Raw genomic sequence first — 17,929 nt, forward strand, 5'->3', positions numbered from 1 at the left:
AGGGGGCGGTGCTCATCCCCGTTTCCAAGCCATAGAGCCAGCGTTTTTGTCCGAAGACAATCTTCCGTGGTCACATGGCCAGTGCGACTTAGACATGGAACGCTGTTACCTTCCCACCAAAGCGGTCCCTATTTATCTACTTGCATTTGCATGCTTTCGAACCGCTAGGTTGGCGGGAGCTGGGACAAGTGACGGGCGCTCACTCCGTCACGTGGATTCGATCTCACGACTGCTTGGTCTTCTGACCCTGCAGCACAGGCTTCTGCGGTTTAGCCCGCAGCACCACCACGTCCCTGAAGTTGTTCTAAAGCTGCTCTCAAACACAGAACAGACGCCGTGGGGGAGAACAAAGTAATTTATGGAGAATTCCCAAGAATCTTTTCCATGACAAGGCATTGGAGAGATGTCAACATAACTGGGTTCACATTGTCTTGTTTTGACTTCAGCGAAGAAAACGGCAGGGACTACGAACTGTGGGTCATGAATGAAAAGCTGAGCTAGGGTACTAAGCGAATCTTGCAGCAGTCTAGAGAACGGAAGGAGAGAAAGAAGTGAGGCCATCTCTCAAAGCTTCCGTTGACGTCGCAGGTGGAGAAAAACTAGCATTCAGAGCAGCCATGACCCAGAGGTGTGGAATCCCAGGCATCTGAAGATTCCTCGGTGAGGTGCCCTGTTAGCCAAGACAACCAAAATTCAGCAAGTATTCTTGACACACCAAACAGGAAACTGTTCTCCTGGAGAAGGTTCTCTGGTTTGGACTCTGTCTGGGAAAACAATGGGGGAGGGAGTGGTCCTGGGCATCGCCGTAAGGTAAGAATTGAAGGACTAGAGTTCCCAGTTGATACACCTATTTAACCTTACTTGAAAATGTTGGCTTTGTCGGGACGGCGACTTTTAGGTGATAGTGTCAAAGAATCCAAAAAGGAATGGCTAAATTTCTGAAAGGAAGGAAATCGGTTGTGAAAATGACACACCAGCACACAGGCAGCTCAGGATATTAGGTCACTCTTAGCGAGATTGCAGCAGGAGGAGAGATCGGCAGCCCGTGAGTGACTGAGTGGCCTTTTTTTAGGACCACCTGGCTCACCTCCTTGTTGAGGAAGGACCTGGAGAAGGTGCCCTTGTACTCTGTTTCACCATATTCTGGCCGGAGAGGGCAAGCTGATGGGCTCGGCCCTTTCCCTGACCCACAATTTCTGAGAGAAACTCGCAAAAATAAAAGAATAAAGTCTATCCCAATTATGATCATGGCATGGAACCTTTATGTCCCTTTCGATAAGGCTTAGAGTAGCAGACCAGGTGTTATCTTAAAGTGGCCGAGCAACACTAGTTGCTGGAGGATCTGGACGGCTCATGTTGGCAGTGTCGCCCTCAGTGAAAACGCCTCTCAGGCGCCTGAAAGAGGCCAGTGCTGGATACGTCTTCTTCTGGAGTGGTCATCTTACTTGTCACAAAGCAGGGATCAGTTTGGTTGTTTTGGAAACAGATTGTCATCAAAACGTGTACTTTGCCAAAAGACATGAACAACTTCCTGATGACTCCTAGAGTCCTACTCTCTGGAAAGCCATATGCTACAATGACCCGTGGTTACACTCCAACCCTGTGCACGCCAACCATGAGCAACCGAAACGACATCAAAGGCCAATCTTGACTCTGATCTTGGCTCCACCCTAGATGACATGCCTCGATCCAGCAATGGGCAACTTTAATGCCCAAGTTGCCTCCGATCCTCAAATGTGGATGGAGTCACTGCCAATGGGAAACAGCAGTGTTTTACTTTTCCTGAGGATTTTGCAGCAAATACAATCAGCTGATCACAAAGTTCTCAACGTCACGTTTTTGATTTCAGAACAGAAACGAAGCAACCTGAAGGCATTCATGGGCCTGACAACAGCATCCCTTAGACTACAGCATTATTAGACATCGAGAAAGACGCGATGTATATGCTATGTGATTAGTAGAGCAGAATGTTGGAGGGCCCATTGAACATATCGATAAAATTGGCACAACGCCCACAAGGAAAACAAGCATCAAAGAAATGAAAGGTCTCCAAGCTTAGCCACGAAGTATCCAGCTTGATTCTGGAGACAAAATTAAATGCAGATATAAATCAAATTCCAGCCAGGAGCCAAACATTGACAATCAATGGAAAACTCCTTACGATACTATGCGTGCCACCACCACGAAAGCCCTTGGACTGAAGAAATGTATCTGTCAGGATCAGTTTGATGAGAATGATGAGGAAATTGCAGAACTGATTGAAGAAAAGCATCAGTTACATAAAGTAGTTAACAAAACACTTGCCAATAAAACTACTTTCAACAAAATTTGTCTCAAGTTGCATTCTCAACTGCAAGAGATGGCGAACTCATGGCTGAGGAGGAAGGGAGAGGAGATTCAGGAGTTTGCTGAGCACTGAGGAAACCAAAGGGTTTTTGAAACATGTCTGGCCCCTAATCTGTGGGTGCGTCATCCTTCTTCATTTGAAGTAGAAGCCAGAACCCATTAGGAGAAGTCCAAGATTTTGCAGAGATGGGCGATGTGTTTTCATAGTGGGTTGAACAGACCATCTGAAGTTGATGAAGAGGCCATTCGTAGGCTGCCTCAAGCGCAATCAGCAATTCCATGGATCTCCATTAAAGGAAAAGCTCTAGAGGCAAACACGGATCCAACAGAGAATGTAAACATGGCGGTGAAAAACATCTCCAGCAACTGAAGCACCTGTTTCAAGAAATGTGGACACAAGGCAAAATCCCCCAGGACTTCAAAGAGGCAAGTGGTCCACCTTTGTAAAAGGAAAGGCAGCGGTTAGTGTTGTGGAAGGCATCCGATTACTTGGAAAACGCTGGCAAGAATCCTGCTGTAGAGCTTCATCCAATGCTTGGATTTCTTATCATAAACTGGATGTGGCTTCGGTAAGGAGAATTCGAAAGACTTTGATCCTTTGTGCAGAACAGATGTGGAATCACTCTTTCCTTCATGCTGAAGAGACACAGAATCCTTGAGTCTACTTGAGTGGAGGCATAGACTATCTGTCAACCCCATGCAGGAAAGCTGAACGTTTTCATCCTACTCGTGTCCAGAGCATGCTCAAGATGTTACATAGACATTTTGGAGCAAACACAGGTGGCAAGCATTTTTATAATCTTGAAATAACCGTGATTTCATTGGGCTGGCCACTTCAATAGGATGATGGATGGCCTTCCCCCAAAATGTGTGTGTGTTTTTTTTTTGTGGGAAGCTTGTTGCAAGCACTCAGTGGTGTGGTGGGAAATAGCGAAGACCACTTTTGAAAGAATGTAATATTGACCATGCCAACTGACACTCGAGACCAAAATTAGTTACGCATTCTAGTTTCCACCACCTGGGCAGAATCAGCTAGAAGAGGCAGCTTCCATTCCCCACCACCGGGATCTTAGTGGCCTTCTTCCTCTCCCTTTCTCTCGTCCCGCTGGCCAGCCGGATCCTGAAGCGGGCTCCACCCTCCATTTTCTGCTCACTCCTTCTCTTTGCACTGGAGATCCTCACCTGCTCTGTGCCTCGGCCTGCGCCCACTGAGGCTCCGATGCAAAGAGAAGGGGCCACTCTTTGGGGTGCATCACATTCCTCCAGGCAGAAAACTGGTGGGCAGATGAGCCAGTGGGCAGGAGTGGGGGGGGGGCTCTGCAGGACTGCAGAACACACACACACACACCGGTATCTTGGCTGTAATTTTCAACATCACACTAGACTATGAATACACTTACAAATTTATTTCTTGTCATAAAATCTATAAAGGGTCAATTTGGGGCTCAATTATGAGGGCTCAATATTATTTTAGCATTATTCTACAAAGATATGATGACAGGAGTTGAGAACCAGTGGCCTTTCAAGGGGGGAAAGGGAGGGAGGGGGCAGGAGAAGGAAGGAAGGAAGGAAGGAAGGAAGGAAGGAAAGAAGGAAGGAAGGAAGGAAGGAAGACAGAAAGAAAGAAAGAAAGAAAGAAAGAAAGAAAGAAAGAAAGAAAGAAAGAAAGAAAGAAAGAAAGAAAGAAAGAAAGAAAGAAAGAAAAAGTCCTTACCTTCGCAGAGCAAAATTCTGAGCACATTTCTACTGTCAGATTGGAATGTATCAAAGAGGCAGGAAAGGTGTTTGTTAAATTTTCTGGTGCTTTAAAACATCCTCGATAGATAACATTTCGCCCTGCGGGGACAGAAAATAAGTTTCTCTCGAGCAGCCGCAATCAACGTAGCCACACACTATCACAGGAATAACATCACTCTTGGATTCTGTTCGGGGAGACATTCCGTGTTTGCAAGTAATCGTGTTGCGTTGGAACGTGAACAGCATCGCATCGGAATGTGAAGAGACGAGCGCTTCAGGTCCTGCCAAGGTGAAAGGATCCCATTTCCCCCACAAGTGGGCCTCTCTGTCAACAAGGAAGGCTTCCACAGGGGAGTTAAAATCAGGTCCCACCACCGCCATGCTGGAGGGGAGAAGGATGGTTTTCCTGACTGGGTTTCCCTCTGAAGCAAGCTCATCGACTCCCGGCTGTCTCCTGACTTCCCCCTGTGAAATTTTGAAAGCTTTTGATAAAAATCTGCAAGTCTTCCCGTGATTGGCACCAGGAAAAGGGATGGAACTTCAAGGAGCCATGAAACACCTTCAGGGCAGGGGGGCAGGCATGTCTCTCTGGGTTGGGTTGCTTCTATTGCCAAATCAGTTTTTCATACTCATTCTCTCTCCCTCCCCCCCCCGGGAGCCAAGGGGATTATTGCAGCTTTCAAGAGCTCAAATAGGTTTCTGTTGTGTCCACTGGAGAGATGAAAGCACACAGGCCTGAGGGGATCTGCAAAATGTTGAAAGCTACCCAGAGGCTATCCAGACCAACGATGCCTTTCATGGAAATTTGCTTTTCACCACCGGAGGGTTTTGCGGCTCGTCTGCTATTCTTTCACAATGGCATACCTGGTTCTATGGAAAAATAGATCAATGAAACCTAAGGGCCGGCCTTCCTGCGAAACAACCCTGTGCTTGAGTCAAAACAGCTGAGGCATATCAGGCAAAATCCGAAGAAACACAACAAGAGGAGACAAGAGAAAACCATGTGGCACCTTAAAGACTCACGATCATATTTTAATGAGAGCTTTCGTGGACAAGTCCACTTCATCAGACATACGGAAACAGAATGAACTGTTGAATGAATTATAATACTATATTCAGGCTAAACATTTATGCGTAGTCATTTATGGCTATGTTGTTTGAGGGCTCTGTTGTAAAAATTCCTCAGGAGACAGAAAAGAGACACCAGGCCCAGGCAAAGACGAAGGGGGAGGGAAAAGAGAGTGGGGGCTCGCTGGAGGAGGCCGGGCTCAGAACCACAGAACACCGGTCGGGTGACCCCCCCAAAATGGCACAAACTGCTGCCCATGTCTAGCCAGGACTGCCTACTATATACAAGGGAAAGCACCCCATCTTTAGTGGTGCTCCCTCCTACGCTGACAAATATGCTGATGGACCACATCGGCCGGCATCACCAAGCCACTGGAGTTCTATCCTTTTAACAGGATTTCTTCCGATACAGGAAGGGTGGGCAGGGGGTGGCTCTAACGGTCTATGAAAGAGATTTTTGTTAATTCATTGCATGCATTATAAGCAGTTAATCAATTAATGCTGATTAAAGCTAAATGTGCCTGGAACAGAAGAACTGAAGTTCTTCGGAAAAATAAGTCGTTCTTTCCCTATATTTCAATGGTGCATGCATTTATTATTCTTATTATTCTGCTAATGGGACCGATTGTATTAGGAAACAGCACCCTATTAAAGGCATCTCTCTTTTTTTGGTATTTGAAGAAAAAAAGAAATTGCCTTTCGGCAGCTGGGTCGCCCACTGTAGGTTTTGTATACACAGAAGGAGAGAAAGAGGGAGACAGACAGACACAGACAAACAACCCATTTAAATGGGATAAAAATAATGAGGGAGGCTGCAATTAAGTATTGGCATGCCCCCCCAATTGAACGGAACTGGCCTCTGACAGACATGGCATCGTATGATTTATTTATTTGCTGCAATATCTCTCATTTATTAAATTTTTATCCTGCCTTTAAAAAAAAAAATAGGCAACTCAACCTGGTTAAAAACAAAAACTATCTTGTCGAGCAGCCGTTCTCAACCTGCTTCTGGCCCTGGGCCCTCTTGGGAACGTCTTCTCAGCTGCCAAGGCACTTGGTCGAACATGCAAAGCTTTGGGCTGTGGGCAGACAAGGAGAGAACACACAAAGAGCACACATCTTTGTGTGTGTGAGAGGCCCCCTTCAAAGGTCCCAGGGACCACCACCCCCGGGGGGGGGTCCTCTGGCCCTGGTTAAGCACAGATGCTGGAGAGGAGGGTTTTCTCCATGGCGCCCTATCTGAAAAGCTCAGCGTCTAGACAGAGCCCTCCAAGACAAGCAGCCAAGAGCCAAGGTGGGGGGACCCTTGGCAGACCATCGGAGAAGACACACATCGCCGGAGAAGGAGGAGGGGGACCCACCTGGTCTTGCTTAAAAAGAGGACCAGCAAATTTAGAGGTACAACGGCCAGATCAGACTGATATTCAGATTTCTACCAGGCTTCCAGTGCTTCTCATTCAACAGATGATTAAGGTCTGCTGAGTCCGTTCCTGAGATGCCTACATGTGTTTAAAAGCTAAGGATGCCTCGTACAGGGAGATGGGGTCCCTCCGGGAGGTTGGACTCCAGTCTCCTAAGGTTTACTAAACCCTATCAAGCACTTTCCATTCTTCCCAGAAATGCCAACATCATCATCATCATCATCATCATCATCATCATCATCATCATCATCATCATCATCATCATCATCATCATCATCATCATCTTCATTATTCCCATTATTTCTGAAGCCTTCATCTCTGCCAAGGTTGGGCAACCCCCAGGTAACAACCAGGAGCTGAGATTCAGTGGCTGGGAAACCATTCAGGGTGAAGTCAGATCCTGGAAAACTTCAAATTTCTTTCCGAACAGGTTGTATACACAAGGACCTTGCCTTTGGCCATTCAGGCAACCACCTGACCTCCAGGTTTACCATCTACTGGGGTGGGTGACCGCAGCAGGGTCAAAGGGCATTCTTAGAATCCCCAGTTGAATCTACTCTGCGCACTGAATTTTTCTTTTTAATTTGAATGCTTTTTCATTTTTAAGAAAAATGCAGCAATTATGTACTGCAAAGGGGTTTAGCTAGTGGAAAGTGTTTAATATTTTAAAGGATGATCAGGGGACTGGAAAGCAAGCCCTATGAAAGAACTGGGCAGGTTTAGCCTGGAGAAAAGAAGACGGAGGGGTGATAGGATAACACTTTTCAAATATTTAAAAGGCTGACCTACAGAGGAGGGGCAGGATCTGTTCTCCATCATCCCAGAGTTCAGGACACGCAACAATAGGCTCAAATGACAGGAAGACAGATTTCAGCTGAATATCAGGAAAAACTTCCTAACTGTTAGAGCAGTACGACAATGGGACCCATCACCTCAGGAAGTGATGAGCGCTCCAACATTGGAGGCATTCAAGAGAAAATTGGACAACTCTTTGATTTGGATTCTTGCCTTGAGGAATGGGCTGGATCCGTTGACCTTAGAAGCCCCTTCCAACTCCATAATTCTTTGATTCTATGATAATTTTTTAAAAATAATTTTACTATAAAAAGAAAACCCTCACACCCTCAGGCTCAGTGCTTCCTGTCCTTGGCCCTCCAGATGTTCTTGGACTACAACTTCCAGAAGCCTTCACCACCACCACCTCTGCTGGCTAGGATTTCTGGGAGTTGAAGTCCAAGAACATCTGGAGGACCACGGTTGGGGACTACTTCTTTAGATGCCACCTGCAGATCAAATTTCCACCATCGCAGCTAGAGAGAGTCCCAGAAGTGTCAAAATACCTTCTGAATTTAGCGAATTCAGATGCAAACTTATATAGATCTGAAATCTTCATTAGATTTCTGAGCTGGGCCACCATGCTTCGGCATCTCATATTAATGTAAGTTCCTTTCTGAGCACTGGGGTTTCCCTGCTTCCTGAGATGAACTGCTGTGTATCCTGGCAGGCAATGATACTCCTTGGAATAATTACAGAAATGCTGTGGCCACAAAGGAGAAGCCACGAGGAACACCAGCAGCGTAGGACACATAGCTCAGAGCCAGAGGTTGGGAGTTCGGGTCCCGTACGGTGCCTCCATGTCAGGGGCCGGACTCCATGATCCATCGGGTCCCTTTCCAGCTCTGCAGCTCTAAGAAGATGATGAGGATGATGTAATTTCTTCCTTTGCCCCATGATTTGGGTGGACAGGAAGAAAGCTGGTAAAGGCTCATGGCTACAGAATTCACCTCCCACTCCCCTCTTTTTTGCTGTCTTGTAAAATCCAGGTATCCTTTAAGATGTGCTCTAGCAAAACTGAAAAATATATTGATTTTTGAGATGAGCCAAGGGGGAGTCTTTCATCAGTACAGTCATGTTTTCCAAGTTCCAGCTCTGTCAGCTCTTTGACCCGCAATATTTGATTAATATTCTGAGACCGTGCAGACACCAGCATGACCCTCCGTGGGTGGGCTTTTTTTTTAAAAAATCACACTCCATACTTTTCTGCAAGGAAAAACTTCAGGGCAGTCATTTCCCCCTACATTCTAGTGTCCAGTTCCTATATTTTACATCTCAGAATGAATTTCCTCGAGGCCCCATAAAGGGTGAGTGTGTGTGTGTGTCTGTCTGTCTGTCTGTCTGTCTCTCTCTCTGTGTGTGTGTGTATCTCAGTTCTCACTTGGGTGGGAAAAAGTGTCATCTCTTCAAACCCAATGATGATCCCCTGTAAGGTAAAGGTTCCCCTTGGCATTGAGTTCAGTCGTGTCCGACTCTAGGGGGGTGGTTCTCATCCCTGTCTCCAAGCCGTAGAGCCAGCGCTTGTCCATAGACAATCTTTCGTGGTCATGTGGCCAGCATGACTAGACACGGAATGCCGTGGTCTAGTCATGGTTCCCACCATTGTGGTACCTATTTATCTACTTGCATTTTTACATGCTTTCGAACGGTTAGGTTGGCAGGAGCTGGGACAAGCAACGGGAGCTCCCTCCATCGCATGGATTTGATCTTACGATGGCTGGTCTTCTGACCCGGCAGCACAGAGGCTTCTGCGGTTTAACCCGCAGCACCACCACGTCCCTCTATCCGCTTCGTACAGGGCCTCTTATAATCATCTAGGAGAATGGGTAAAGGTGAATGCTTTTCCCCACCCACCCCGGGGGGCCTCCTGTTTCCGTCCTGATGCTAGCAGGCCCTTTCCTTTCTAAACAGGAAGCTTGGGTCGAGCTAGAAATAGCCAAACCTCGAAGCCTTTCAGCGAAGGCCTTTTCTCCCAGGGGAGCAGCATTTCCACGTCTGTCAGGTCTATAGGCAAGGCAGGTAGGTAGGACTCCCTGAAGGGTGAACTATGGATACGTCATCTAAGAAATCCCTGCTATTTCCATCAAGAAAAGCAGTAAGGACATAGGGACATAAATGCACATGCAAAAGATCACAAATGACTCAATTACTATTCTCCTCATCCCACCCAATGGGTAAAATATTTCTTGGCACTCCAGAAAAAGACAATGAAATAAGATCAAGAATGATATTTTGCACACATTTTAAAAGATGTGCAACTAATGGCATAATACAAATTTCACAGATTGCACAAAATCACAACGGCTTCTGCATTTTGTTGTGCAAGAGTTCTAAGGAGTGGAAACATCAAACAGGTCATTTGCCTGCTTCTCAACCATTAGGCAGCCTTTGCTCCTCAAAGTTTTGTGCAGGACAATTTATGTAAACAACCTCGACAAGGAAAAACAGAGTTCTTTCTCTTCCATCAATTCTTTTTTAAAAAACAAAAAACAAAAAACAAAACTTCCAGTTTATGAATGTGGGATATAGTGTTTCTGTGCCCACAATTGAAAAACCCAGGAAATGGCCCAATGCTACTACACAATATCATACCCACATTGCCAGGAGGAAAAAGGAGGCCAAGCTTTACCTAGCCAAGGGCAGCCTGGAGGTGGACGATGGCCATAGCCACCGGCCAGAGGGTCTACACCATCTTGATTCCCTTATGCGACAAAAATGGCACATGGATATTTTCTGAAGCACTCTTTCCACCTGCATCTGGGACGCATGCCTCTCCCTTCGCCTATCCCTCCTGGGAGTAAAGACTTACTTAGGGACCTTATATCACTTACGTCGTTTTGGACCGGCCCGTGGTTCCTCCACCCGGTAGACAGAGATCCGGTTGATGCCTCCACAAAAGGTCCCTTTCTCGCCTTTGCATTCATTGTTACACTCTTCTTCCTTGGCCGCCGTCACGGGCAGCTTGTTTCCGCAGTAGCATTCCGCTCCAGATTCTAAGCCAGCGTAGGTGTAAGCTCTGGAGGGGGAAAACCCACCGAAAAAGATGAAGAACAAGAAAAGAAAAGAAAATGTGAGCTAAGACATTCAGGCTACGTATTATGCACAACGGTTTGAAAGAGAATGGTTGGCCCCACTTGCTTTTTTGGTTTCTAAAGAAGCCAGGCTGCAGGGACTGAAATATTAGGGTAACTTCCGGCCACATACACAAGGGTCCGTGCAATAATATAAACTAGACAAGAGTTTAACCAACACCTTCAAGTCACTGCGGCCCCAAATGCTTTTTTGGGAATACCCTTTATGCATGCATTGAGCGGCACATTTTGCTTCATGTATGCGTCCCTCCTATTGACTGAAGAGAAGTTGCGTGTCGGCGGGGAGGGGTTCCCAGTCGTACAGATTTTAAAATGGGAGCACGGCATTGAGCAAATGTTGCTTCACTGACAGACCCCATGCGTCTTTGCAGAGCTGTGTGAACTCTTGCAAGAAGGTGCTTCTTTTCTTGCAATAATGAGGGTACAAATGTGCTACTTTTCACTGAGATGGTCAAAATCCCTTTTGACACACAGGGCCCTCTGGTGGCCTGCAGGAAGCAATGGAACTCCCTGCCACTGGAGGCTCGATTGATCGCCCTCCCTGTTACCTTCGGCCAAGAGACAAAAGACCTTTCAATTCTCAGAAGCAGTTTTCAGCCAATTGACTGGCTGCTGTTGGAGACACCCGTTCTCCCAACAGAAAATCACATTGCCTGTGCACAGTCCTGTACCTTGGCCACCCTAACGCCATTAATGAGCTGAACTGGACTTCACGCTCTTAGCAAAATCATGAATCTTAGCACAAGCCTTTGCAGCAGGTAATCACTTTACTCTTCGTCTTCCTCCTCCTCTTCAGGCCTGGCTTCCTTCTTGGGACTTGCTGGCCTACCTTGGGTGGTCAGACGTTCAGCAAAAGGAGAACATGTCCTCCTTTTTAGCCTAATGTCCTCCATCCGGCAGGCAAAGATAAAAACCTTTAAAATGTCAGGCTTTGTATATTCCATGTTATAATTTTGGATGGGAGGGGGAGAGGTGGAAGGACCCCCCCGCCCCTCCATTACCCCCGTTACCCTCACCCCCTCGCACCGGTGCCACGGCTGCTCGGCGATCCGCCATGCCTGCCCAGCCCATGTAGAGCCCAGAAATGCAGTGCGAGCGGAGCACCGCCTGGCGAGCCTGGCAGGAGCAAGCAGCGCCCAAGCGCATCAATGGGAAGGCGAGCACCTGGACTGTGTGTGTTCAAAGTCCCTTTCGGGGACTCCAACTCCCACACTCCCCAGCCTGGAACTAATGACCCTCAGGGGAGGGGAGGCTGCCTCATTCGGTTTTGCCCGGCACCGCTTTCCCCTGCCTGCGCCGGAGCCTTCTTTGGGCGTCGAGATTAGCAAGGTTGCCTCTGAGCCTGTGCAGAGTGCGAGCGGCCGGGGGATCCCACAGCAGGGCCGGGGTGGTTCGGGTACAACTGGATGTTTAAATAATGTTTTTTGGTACTTTGAAAAAAAAGCCTCCATTGAATTTTTTATTTTATTTTTTAACGTGACTGTTTCTTGGTCGGTTCACTAAGAGACATTTATTGGCAGCTATTGTAATAAAACTGTATTCCGGGTTTAATCCAGAACGATTCAAATGAAATATTCAATACTTCCTCCTCTGTCCTCTTTTTTTGTCTTTCTATGTCCTCCTTTTGGTACCCATGCATCTGGCAACCCTAAGCCTACCAGGAACTTTGGCGCACCTGGAAGAAAGGCCTAAATCACAAAGCTTTGAGGCCAAGCAAGGCCGAGCTTCTGTCTCGCTTCCTGTTCAGAAAGAAAGCTCCCAGCTAGCCCTGGGGCAAGCACCAGACACTTGGGAGGAGCGAGGCGGAGCTCAGCCTTCCAGTTAAGGCTCATCCCCTAAGGGAAATTACACAATGGTGCTTGCAAATTGCCTGCCAAGTAGGTAGAACTCCCAGAATGAAGAATTATGGAATTTGCAATCCATAAAATCCAAAAACGCCACCCCTAATATAAACTTCGACTTCTCCTTGCACACAAGGAAAGGCAAAGTTTTTTCTCTCTCAAGCTAGAATGGCAAAGAACTTCCATTGGGGTTCTTGATTAGTTAGAATAATGTTCGGTGTCAACATGCCCAGCCTTCACAATTGAAGAATTGGTTCCAAACCAAGCATTTCAAACACTGCCTGGATTATTTGTGTCTTTCTTAACCATAATCCAGTCTCTCTCTCTCTCTCTCTCTCTCTCTCTCTCTCTCTCTCTGTGTACGTCACTTCTCAAAAGGGAAAACACACACAGCTGTTTTATTTATTTATCATTTTATTTATTTATTCTTTAAAAAGAACCCAAGGTACAACTACACAGACTTTGAGGAGAGAGAATGAGATCTTTTGTCTTTAAAATTCCTCTCCGAAGTATGCCATCATGCCATAACAGTCTAAACAACAAGGAACACAGCAAATATTGTTTCCATCTCCACTTTACAGTACTGCAAGATCCGCTCACTTTCGCCCGGAAAGAAACAGGCTGATTCAGCGACTGCCGGGAGCTTCCTGGTGAGGTGTTTGTTTTCTCACATCAACCCTTCCTGTGTTTTAGGCATCATTCTAAAAATATAGCTCAGGCAGTGACCCTCAGCTCACTCCCGCTTCAGCTCCAACACGGGTTTGTCTACAAGAATATAAACCTGGAACAGTTTGTTTGGCTCCTCTTTCGATTATCATGCGTTTCCTGCAAAATCGCTGCCCTGGGGTTTAGAGCTGACATCTTCTCTTCCTCCCTGTTGGCAGAGGTGTGGAGGCCCGGAGCAAGATTCACTGGCCTCAAAATTAAGACAAATTCAGAGAGACATCCCAATTTGCCTCGGGAGAGGAGAGGCTTCGTGGGAAAGAACAGAGCCAGAAAGAAGTGTTGCAGCAACAGCAGAAAACCTGCTTTGCATGCAAAAGAGGATCGCTTCGGTCTCTAGCCCTTCCAGCAAAAAGCAACAGTTCATGGGACCAGCCCCTCCTTGCTCGCCTCAATCTCCCCTTCCTTAATGGAGACAGGTACATCGTGTTCCCCACATTGCATCTGGGGGTGCTCCCATTTGAGGAGCTTGGACTGTTTCCAGCGGGCATTCAGCTGGACAGACGGGTGGTGAGCACAGGTTGCGTTTCAGACCTGTTCCCACTTTGAGCAGTAGCGAAGCACCGGAAAAAAATGGACTGCAAATGTCAAACTGAGACCAGCAGCGCACCCCGGAATCGAGGCTGTCAAAGCTCAGCTGGGAAAAACTGGGAAAAGCCACAAAAGCAGCACAGAAATCCTGGCTTGGAATGGGCTGGGGGGGGGGGGCGGCTGCTTCCCAAAATTGGTGAGACACCTGGATTTCCCACGCGCTGGCTCTTAGCAAAGTGGTGGAAAAGAGGAGATGCGTCGCCTACAGTAGGTTTTGGGCCCTGGACAAGAAGAAGCTGCCCATACTTGGTCCAGAGAGCGGAGCGAGGGCTGTAGCCGTGTCCTGGACGATGAAGAAAATTTGGGATGTCCGCACAAAAGACATGACGGTACGCCGTGTGTGGAGGTGTCGTAGACAACAGTTGAAGAGGCTTTAATTCGGACAAAACGGGCGCGCTTAATACCAAGAACATGAAGGATATATGTGGCATGTTGCCTCCATTTATCAATTGTCAATTCAAGGAGACCAGTGGGAGAAGAATTTTGAAATCCACCAGGATTCTTTACCTGGAAGCAAGAGTGTTAACATTCTCTTATTCAATTCCCCACAATTTGCACAAAAGCAAGGGTCCTTTCCAAAACCCTCAAGCAGTTCCCGGAGGAGCAGCTTAAGGGTTTGAACCCAGATCCCTTTTCCCCGTCTATCACCTAGCAGACCACGAAGGGACTTTCTGAGCAAGTTTTCTTCTCTCTCCCCCCCACCACCCCATTTTCAGACATGGCAGAGATGGTGGGAGACCCAGAAGTGCTGGAGGAGGAATTGGCTTCAAGGAGGAGTGCCTTCAAAGCAGCGATGTTAGGGTAGTTCAGTCCAGTTCGAATACAGGGAAGACAGTCCCAAATGGTATGTTTGTTCATATCTCAGACCGGAGAGCTAGGGCCTCGGAGAAGCTACTTTTTTGGGCTAAGAAGCTTCCAGCCACTGGATTGAAGTGTTTCCACAAAGGTGATCCAAGACTCTAATTTTTTCAAGCCTCGAATAAAAAGTGCAGCTCATGATGTGGGGGAGATGCAGATGTAATTTTTCATCTGTGCGTTTAGGGTGTAATAAATTATTTGGCATCTGATGTGGAAATTGGAAGCCACAGGCCTCCAACTGGATAAGGGCAAAAACTGACTGATTTATCCTGCCACACTTTGCACACAAAAGGCAAAGAAAACAAAATATACCACTTTGCTTACCTCTCGGCACAAGCCTCCTGGCAGTGAGAAATCGTCATCTTCCTGAGATCATAAAACACGGCACCTTTCATCATCCTCTCTCTGGAATCATCACTGAAACATCCAAGATAAGTCCCTGGAGGGCAAGAGAGGAGCACCATCAGTTACGAGGGTGGAGAAGCCGGCCCCCCTCCCCGGTTCTCCTTTCCGGAGAGGAGCCTGGGGCGAGGGGCTGGCTCAGGCCATGGAGGCAGCAGGAGGGCCAAGGGGGGGGTGTCTTAATGGGGCAAGACCCACAGAGCCTCTGACCCTAAAGCATGAATGACAGAACGGAGCTGAAATGCCTTGGAAGACACTGGCCCAATCAAAAAGAGGGAGGTCTTTCTTTTAATAATAATAATAATAATAATAATAATAATAATAATAATAATAATAATAATAATAATAATAATAATAATAATAATAATAATAACCACCTTTGAATGGCAGAGCTGGAAGGGACCCCATGGTATCATCCAGTCCAGCTCTTGTCAGTGAGGCAAAGTGGGGGATCAAACTCCCGACCGCTGGCATATAATGTGTGCATTATAAATGTTTAGTTTTTCAAGCTGTGGGACCTGCCGCGTGTTACCTTTTCAGACTAGAACAGGTGTCAAAAAACAGAGCCTCTAAAGGTCTTAATCTGGCCCTAGTTTTTGACACCTATCTTTTGCAGAAAAGAAGAAAGTTCTGATTCCACTGGCATTGGTAGGGACAGAACCATCAGAAACATGAGACTCTCTCTCTCTCTCTCTCAAATTTTGCCCTGTTGGCTCACATCCTCTTGACTGACAGTGATGGATGTGTACAGGACAAGAAAGGTGTCTTGTCTTGGTGCTTTCCCCAATTCCACTGCTTCACCAGCAGTTCTTAAAAGATAGTTGGCTTCTCTTCACCCGCCTCCTCCAACCTCAAGACTGAGCCACTATGCCTGCTGACCAATATGCAAGGATTTGCATGCTGTTATTTCTTCGGGACCCAGCCCTGATGTGAACCAAACGGACAAGCCCAGACGCCCTCCACGGAGGCTCTGGACTTACGGCTCTTCCCAATCCATCCATGCATTTAGAGGACATGAATTGTGACCTTTTTTGGTAACCCTTTAAGTTGAACAGCTAAATCCTGAGGTGCAGCTTTTAGCTTAAAAAAAAGAAAAGGACAACTTAATGTTTTCTCTTTAAAACACACACACACACACACACACACACACACACACACACACACACACACACACACACACACACACACACACACACACACACACACACACACGAGTGATGTAGGAGGAAAACTCAGAATTCCAGAAAGAAGATGTGTTGAGATAAGGTGAATGCTATTTTTCTTCTGAAGAGGTGAACGCTGGCAATTTTGCAAACATTCAATTAGGACGTTCACAAGCTGTGAACAAACACTTACAATAATTTTCAAAGGCGGCGGGGGGTGTGTGTGCCACAGGGAATTTTTCCCCTATTTTTCTATGGGATCTGCTCCCCAGGTGCCATTCCCTCTACAAAACAGATAGCACCTGGGGAGGTCAGGTATTTCCCCCCCCCCAAAAAAAAACCCCTGTTTCAGTGTATTATTTCAGTCTGATCCCAGCGGTGGGCCTATTACAAATCAGCCAGTGTTCTCAACCCGGTCAGCAGGAAGCAGCCAGCCCTGCTCTGCTCTGATGATCCGTTCGCTCACGGTTTCCAGGCTGAGTCTCAGGCGAAAGGAGTCGTTGCCGTTCCCATGACCAGCAATCCAGTCGTCTTCTGACTCAGCGTGAAAACTGTGAGTAAAACAAGAGAAGGGAGGCGCTCCCACCCTTTTCTGGCACTCCCCCTCTTTCCTGCTCCAAAACACCAGCTGATATAATAACGCCTGAACAGGGTCCCCAGTCCACCTCTCCAAGGGGGACTGGGGAGAAGAAGAGGAATTCTTGCCAGGAGTTCAAGCGATGGCCACCTTCAGAGTTCCTTTGAACTTCCCTATTTTACAGAGGCCTTGAAGGCCTGTCCAGTCCAAATACAGCCCCAGGTGGCACCTGGGGGGGGGAAGGGGGGAGCCACTTTTCTGCTGATGGGATGTACTACCTTCAAATTAAAATTCTAAATATATGAGCCAGACCAGGCAGGCAACAGAACAGGTAAATCCATTTGATCTTCCCACCCGTTTTATCGACAGATGCCCTCCTTTGTGGTTACGTGCTCTCATCACCACCTTAACTGACTTCTTGGTGGCTCCGCGTGGACCTCCAGCTCTTAGGGGGGTGACAACCTCTGTCCTCAAGCCATAGATGGCGTGTCTGGCAGGCAGGCACCCTAGGAGTTTTCATCCCTCAACATCCAGAACGCCATTATTATCTCTCACTCATGAGCAGAGGGAGCACTTGGGACATCCATGGAAACGTGTTGGGGTGTCAACCTAGAATAACCCCTGCTGTGGTCGGGTCAAACACATCTGGAGCACACGGACAGAGCAAAGCTGGCGGAGCCCCGTCGGTGGTGGCCTCGCTCCTTCCAGAGCCATTTTAAGAAAGAAGTCCGAGGAGCGGCCTTGGTAGCAGTCCAGTCGCTAACTGGTGAAGACATCCAAGGGCTAGCTGAGCAGACATGAGCACAGCTGAAGGGGCACTAAATCCAAACCTTTCCCTCCACGGGGATGTTGGAAATGATTTAAGAGGACCACTGGCCGGACCACACCGTTATGGCCCAACCGATCTTCTCTTCTGACCCACCCTATTCGCCTCTCCTCCTGGCTTGTCTGCTGCCAGATTTGTTTCATGAAAAGCAGAGCAGATCTGCCGGGTGATTCCTCAGGGAGAAGAACTTGGAGACCGGCGGGCAGAAGAAGGTTCTTCCCACAGAAGGGGGCTTTTTTGAGGGGAAAGGAGACCAGGGCCTACAACGAGCCCCTTAATCCTCCATCATCGGTTCATCTTTGAAACCGAACCAGAAATTAGAACGAATAAACCATAGAAAGAAGATTCTCTCTCTCTCTCTCTCTCCTTTCTTTGGTTTGTGGACTGACACTCCTAATCAACAGGAGGTTGAATCGCTTCAACGCCGAGGAGGCCATTTTTAAATATGCT

The 17,929-nt window shown here is 47.3% G+C and overlaps 1 protein-coding gene across 4 annotated transcripts in view; it reads right to left on the reverse strand.

Moving 5' to 3' along the window:
* The window catches only part of WSCD1 (WSC domain containing 1), a 66,900-nt gene that overhangs the window by 25,670 nt on the left and 23,301 nt on the right, over nt 1-17,929 (reverse strand). For all 4 annotated transcript variants that reach the window (XM_078378911.1, XM_072978226.2, XM_078378910.1 and 1 more), the window contains exons 3-5: nt 14,836-14,950; nt 10,238-10,422; nt 4,061-4,182 (exon numbers count right to left, since the gene is read on the reverse strand). In XM_078378911.1, coding sequence (XP_078235037.1) covers nt 4,061-4,182; nt 10,238-10,422; nt 14,836-14,950 — 422 coding nt within the window. The remainder of the gene's footprint in view (nt 1-4,060; nt 4,183-10,237; nt 10,423-14,835; nt 14,951-17,929) is intronic.

This window comes from Pogona vitticeps, chromosome 7 (genome assembly GCF_051106095.1).
Source record: "Pogona vitticeps strain Pit_001003342236 chromosome 7, PviZW2.1, whole genome shotgun sequence".
Taxonomy (NCBI): domain Eukaryota; kingdom Metazoa; phylum Chordata; class Lepidosauria; order Squamata; family Agamidae; genus Pogona; species Pogona vitticeps.